At 41.6% G+C, this 6,399-nt stretch overlaps 1 protein-coding gene across 2 annotated transcripts in view; it reads left to right on the top strand.

The window, feature by feature from the left end:
* The window catches only part of LOC109963682 (ubiquitin-conjugating enzyme E2 E2-like), a 75,060-nt gene extending 69,191 nt beyond the window's left edge, over positions 1-5,869 (top strand). For both annotated transcript variants that reach the window (XM_020606402.1, XM_020606401.1), the window contains exon 6: positions 5,119-5,869. In XM_020606402.1, the coding sequence (XP_020462058.1) occupies positions 5,119-5,216 (98 nt within the window). In that variant the 3' untranslated portion in view covers positions 5,217-5,869. The remainder of the gene's footprint in view (positions 1-5,118) is intronic.
* Positions 5,870-6,399: the final 530 nt, after the last annotated feature.

The raw sequence follows: 6,399 nt of genomic DNA, 5'->3' as shown, positions 1-6,399 counted from the left end.
GTTAGTGCTGATTGTGAAGACCTCTGATGATAGCTTGTGTCCTCTCTGCGGGGTTTGCTCTGTGATAAGTGTAGCATTAGATTCTCCCTCCGTGGGTGACAACGAGAATAGCTTTTCCTCTCCTCCTCCTCCTCGGTGTTTTCAGGCGTAGCTGAGATTGAGATGAGCCGACTCCTTAGAAGTGTGATACCAAAAGGACTTCATCGACACCATCCTTAGGAAGAAAAAAACGTCACCCCTCCATTTGTTACCCAGGCACTTTCTAGCCCTGTTTCTGCCTCTTGCCTCATCAGTATCAGTCCGCTCATTACATTTTTCACCAGTTCCTGATAAGCATTTTTTTAAACCCCAGCATTGCCTGGTGAATGTGGGCCCTGGATCTGAACGACCCTAAAAATATCTCTCCTTCACTCTCCTCCACCTCCCATCAGAAGATTTTCTTCCCCATGCAGGCAGAGATCATTGGCATGTAGCTCATTAAAGTGGGGGAAAGGATCGAATGACAGTTAATCAACCCTCCCAGAGCGGCTGTCCCTGTCGTCATGCCACACTGAGCCCTGCATCACAGCCTCACAAGCAGATTTCTACCTGGGGCATCTGGGTGCCTCACTGAGACTAAGCCACATGCCATGTCTGGGTGTATCTAGGCCCAGGGCCTCTGTCGCATGTCATCCCCTTTTCTCCCTGTCTTTTCCTGTGGAACGTCTAAAGAGCAATCTTAAATTTTTAACAAAGCCAGAGGAATTCTTCCTGCATGATTTCTGCTGCAGCTGCCTGGATTAGACTTTATATCTGGGTTAGACTGTATATATGTGCTGATATTTGGCCAGTCTTTTATATAAAAGCATTTTCCTATGAATAGTTTTGGGGTGTGTCAGTTTGTCAAAGCTGTAATACCACTTGCATCACCCTGCCATACAGGAAGGCTTTACTATCTGGATTACTATCAAAAGATGTAAGAAAACAACAGTTTCCGTTAGTCTGCTAGTGCATCTCCTGTACAACAGTCAAAGTGCTTGAAAACATTAAGCTGTGAATTTACCACAACATTGCTCTGAGCAGTATATAACGTGTGTAGTATTTACTGTATCTGGTCACACCAAAGCCATCTGATAGAAGATTCTTTCTCATCTTATGGAATATTTGTAGATTCCTGCTTGTTCCACTTGCTTCTGTAACTCGGTGTGATCTCTCATTCAGCATTTCCTTCCATATGATAAGACAAATCAGCTGGCAGTTAAATGTAATGCAATTGAATGAATGAAATGGAAAATTACAAGCACCTCACATTGGTGTCACATGCTGTACTTTAGTAAATGCACTTATTTACATTCAACCATTGCTAACAAGGTTACAGAGAGTACTGGAGTGGTTACAGTCAAGAAGGAAGTAATGCTGCAAACAGTGGTTTGACACATACAGTTCAAACCATCCACTTAAACAGTGGATGTCATTTACAGTAATGTTGAGCCTGAGGATGCAGACGAGTGCTGACGTCCTGAGTTCAGATAAGACGATCTGCATCCAGAGAGCAGAACATTTGGATTTCTAAGGAGGAACCTAGCAGATGAAAGAGAGATTTAGGTTTGAACAACAATGATATCTAAGTTGCTAGAGCATTTATGCTAAGATATTTTACAGCATTAGTTTCTCATGCATTAGGTGGCTTTGATAAAGGCTAATCAGGGTTATAGTGATAATCTTAAATTAGCTAGATTGGTGGTTGCTTCTGTTTCTATTTCTATTATTCTGGTGCCAGAAACTGAACCTAATGCTCTTAACCAAGTAGATGAAATGTATCATACACAGTAGAGCTCTCACATTGCATGATACACATACTGTATGAAGCAAGCCACACCCTCTACAAAAGCTCTGTTCCAAAGCTTTGTATTTGGTTATTAGCGTAGTTGGGCATCCATTCAAATCCGGCTTTGTTACTTGTATTCACCACTCTTAATTGGTTTGTCATGTGCACGTTATCAGTACAGTAGATCTACCCACACTGTTTGATATTGTAATAGCTAGTGTTGACAAAGTGTGGTAAGGAGGTTGAATTTTAGAGTTCCATTCATAGTACAGTTAACCTTCAGAATATTGTGCTGTAGGTTTAAAGGATGATTTCATGGTTCTTTTTTGCCCTCTTTGGCTCTCCACCAAACATGTTCACTCACTCACCATTGGCCATTTCCTACTGACACAGAAACTCGCCTGCGTTTTCACTGACTTGAGGCTGAGTAGATAATAACATTTGTAATTTTATATTAACTATGTCTTTGAAGAGGTGGACTAATAACTCATATGGATTCAAAGTGGCAGGCTCTCTTGCTGAGAGTGTATTTACATAAGATGCTTTGGTTAGGCAGTTATATTCTCAGATTGCCACTAAATCTGGTGTGTGACAACATAGTTCATGTCCTGAGTGATGTGCTTCCTTGCATGGAGGTTTTCATATCGTGATACTGTAGCTTGCACAAGTTACTGTATATCAGCGTTCCTTTATGTAAGTGAACGAAGTGCTTCCATTTCACCGGGCAATCAAAACAAGCCTGATTGGTTGTCTCCAGGATGTTACTCCGGCACCGTCAAAGGAGGCTCACATGATGCTGAACCTCTCTCAGCTTCCCCATGTTGTACCACCAGGTGACTTTCGAGACATTGGGGGGGATATTGAAGTTTTTTGGCTCATTTTTTGGCATTAAACATTGAAATTGCATGTGTTCTTGTTTACTATGGAGTCACTGTTAGGTTTTGCACAAGCAAAAAAAAAAAAGAAAATCAGCTCTTTTAAGTACGTCGTCTTATTGTGTCCTCTCCTTCTGCAGTAGTTTAAGGGTACCAGTTGTTCATCTCGATGCTTCAGACTCCTAATATTCCTATAAATGGTGGGTGAAAAGGCAAATTACCTCATTTCCATTTGTGCTACATCTTTATGGAAGCCCAGCTATAGACGGGAGAGACATGATGATCATTCATTCAAATGGTTGGACCAGGCTTCACATGCTGTTTAGCAAGCCACTAAGTACACCACCAGTCAACAGTCTGGACACATTTTCCCACATGAATGGGAGAGTGTCCAAACATATGAATGTGTAAATGCACGAATATGAACATGTGTGAGCTAGGCGTAGCTGCTGCTGCTGCGCCCAGAATACCAGCCTTCAGAATCCTAATCAAAATGGGTCAAACAAGGAAAGGATGACAAAATGAAATCATTGATGTGATCATTCAAAACATGAAAATCAATCAGAAATTACTACTGAGAAACAATTCCTATACAACCTTAGTCTTTGGCTCAGACTCGCTTCATCTATTGTTCTGGATAAAAGCCAAGAAAAACAAGCCTTTTCACTGTATTATAATAAGAAGTCAGATGCTTCCAGCTTTAAGCCACAGTGCCATGACATGTAAAGATTCATTCATCCAGAATTATGGGTATAAGCCTGTGGGGGAAAAAACCCTCTATCACTGAAACCCTAGCAGGGATTAGTGTGGAAGGGTGTTTGTGCTGCTTGCTCAGCCAAGCTCATCACACTGCTCCGTCAGCAGGTTGAGCGCCGCAGGAGGCAGACTGAAGCCTGGCAGTGTATATGTGAGGCTCGAGGAATTTGTTTCTCTCTCTTTCACCTCACTGAGAGATTGACCAGTGGCACAACGAACTGAGCAGCAGCACAATCAATAGAAGAGCCGGTGGGAATTCATAATGGCGGCTGTTGACTGACCGGACGTGTTCAGCGTCTCAACGACAGCACTGGACTGCTGTTGGAGCCCGCCGTGGTCACTTCCGTTTTACACCACGAGAGTGTAGAACTCCATTTGTTTGTGGTTTCCAGTGGTTGGAATAAAATTCCCATGCATGCTGATTTTGTGCTGCAGGTTTCTCCACATTTTACACTTACTCTGGTAATCAGATGTCCAACAGCACAGCTGTTTGTGTAAACATGCTGTCCTATGAAATAAATATCACTCTCACAGATTTGGATTTTTGAAGGCAATGTGTTCGTGAGGTTATGAGAGGTTTGCATTATAGTGTGTCACTGTGACAAGGTGCAGTGTCTCCAAAACAAATGAGCATATTTCAGGCTCTCCAGAGGACAAATCTTAAAGGTCCTTCAACTTATTCCCTTTCAGTTGCTAGAGAGTCTAGTGAGACACTAAACAGAGTGACACATTTTTTGTCGCTCCCATCACATCTTGTTTCCTAGGGATGATGTAAACTGACTAACGAGTATATTTGCCAGTCTAGTAGAATGCTCTGGTTACTGCTACTGGGAAGCCAAGCACTACTGTTAGACAAAGTTAGACAAAGCACGAATTACTCTGAAATTCAAATCATATTAATTCAATACAAGGGTAAAACCCTGACCATGCTAGGTCACTAATGTTGCCAAAACAAACAGAATAGTTTTAGATGCTAACATATCCACAAGGAAGATTACCGAGGTCTAGTGAATGTGCTAAAGGCAGATGTTCACTAGCTTCTTCTATGGGGCTTTAAAGTGCATGCTTTGCTTTGTTTCTTTGCACGTTACCACCACTGGTAGTGTATAAGTGAAACAGTGTATAAAAGCAGTGTTGGGGAAGCTACTTTGAAAGCACAGCTTTGCAATCTATCAGTTACTTCACATTGGAAGAAGTTGAACTATGACAAAGCTACTCTAGGGAGAAATCTAGTTTGATTAACTAAAGCCACTTAGAAAAAGTAGTTCAAAGTACCTTATACACAAAATGACCACATTGACATTGTACACGTGATACAAAATTATATCATAATACCCAGAAAAGTCACATGCCTGCAAAAATGATCCCATCTGGGCTTTTCACAAGGAAGAGTTACGTTATGTTTTTGTTGGAAAGAAATCTGAATTTTCTATCATCTGTCTAGAACGTAAAAGGAAAGGAAAAAACAAATTTAATCTGCACCTTTTTAGACTGTTGGACCAAATTGACCAGTGGTGTAAAAACTGTTGTCTTACCTGTTTCTAACATACGACTTTTATAACCTTAACAACTGAAACAGCCTTCAACCTGCACCTTTTTAGACGGTATGAACCCGTTCCGTTCCCACGCTTTTTGTTCGCTGTGTTGACTCTCACTGAGATCACTGCTCTTGTGTTACAGCTGACCCTCTGGTGGGAAGCATCGCCACGCAGTACCTGACCAACAGAGCTGAGCATGACAGGATAGCCAAACAGTGGACCAAACGCTACGCCACATAGACCAACTCGACCCATCCAGGAACCCCACCGTGCACACACACACACACACACACACACACACACACACACTTCAAACACCTCCCCTCCTCCGAAGTCTATGGAAGCACACCCGTCCCTTTCATCCACTCTGCCCCCGCCCCTACGAAATGAACTGTTATTTGTTCCATGCTTACTTGAAAAGCTTCTTTTTTATACAAAGAGTCTATTGGGATATTATTTTCCAATACACTGAATGTTAATATGGTCATGAAAAGCTTTAATACTGTTATTGTTCTTGTCGGTGTTGTTGTTCTTATTGTTATTGCATTGTTTTTAAAAGATGCCACACTCGTCATCTTTATCTGAACGTGTGCGTGTATTATTCCCATTTCATGTGATGGTGTCATCTAAAACTGACCATACCGAGTGAGTGTATTTAGTTTGTTTTCTTCCAGTGGTTTTACAGTTCATGGTCAATATTAGTGCATGGCATCAGGATACAGTATGTGTTCATGCAGCAGACATGTAGTCATGCTATTATTTCTGTCTTGGCGGAGTTCTGGCATGGAGTGAGCCCGTCACCATGTATGACTTGTTGTAGTTTGCTGTACATTTAATGCCTTGTGAGAATACATACCCATTGAATACTCAATTAAACACTGGCTGTAATGTGACAGAGCTCATCTCAGTCCATTGTTTTTTTTCATATGAGTCTGTGATTGCACTGCCTCATCTCTCTGACCACCGCCTGTTAGAAGACAGTCATCATGGGCTTACCACAGAGAGAGCAGAACGCTGAGAAGGTGAAACATTAGTGATGCTGACGATGTTACTGTGGCGTTTATATTTTTGATTTTTTTGATCATTTTCACTTTCTCTGGTAAAAGGAATGCAGGTACCAAGTGAGACAATACATATAATTAAACAAGCTCAATTTGAGTAAGAGATCCTTAAGTTTGAAGGGTTATCAGCTGCCAAAGGATTACAGAATTAGCATTGCTATGAAATCTACCAGCAGGTGCACTTGTACATACTGGACTGACACAGTGCTTCATCGGATGGCATTAAATATTTTGCTGCACTGCATTGTGGTAGAATGTTTAACTTGGTGCAGTGGTACCACTGGCACATTAACAGGGTTCTCACTGAAGTGAATGTGGGGATTGCACTTTTTAACGCAGCACTGTCGTCTGTCTGAAGACAA

Source organism: Monopterus albus, unplaced genomic scaffold (genome assembly GCF_001952655.1).
Source record: "Monopterus albus unplaced genomic scaffold, M_albus_1.0 scaffold77.1, whole genome shotgun sequence".
Lineage (NCBI taxonomy): Eukaryota > Metazoa > Chordata > Actinopteri > Synbranchiformes > Synbranchidae > Monopterus > Monopterus albus.
This window is presented reverse-complemented; position numbering and strand designations above follow the sequence as displayed.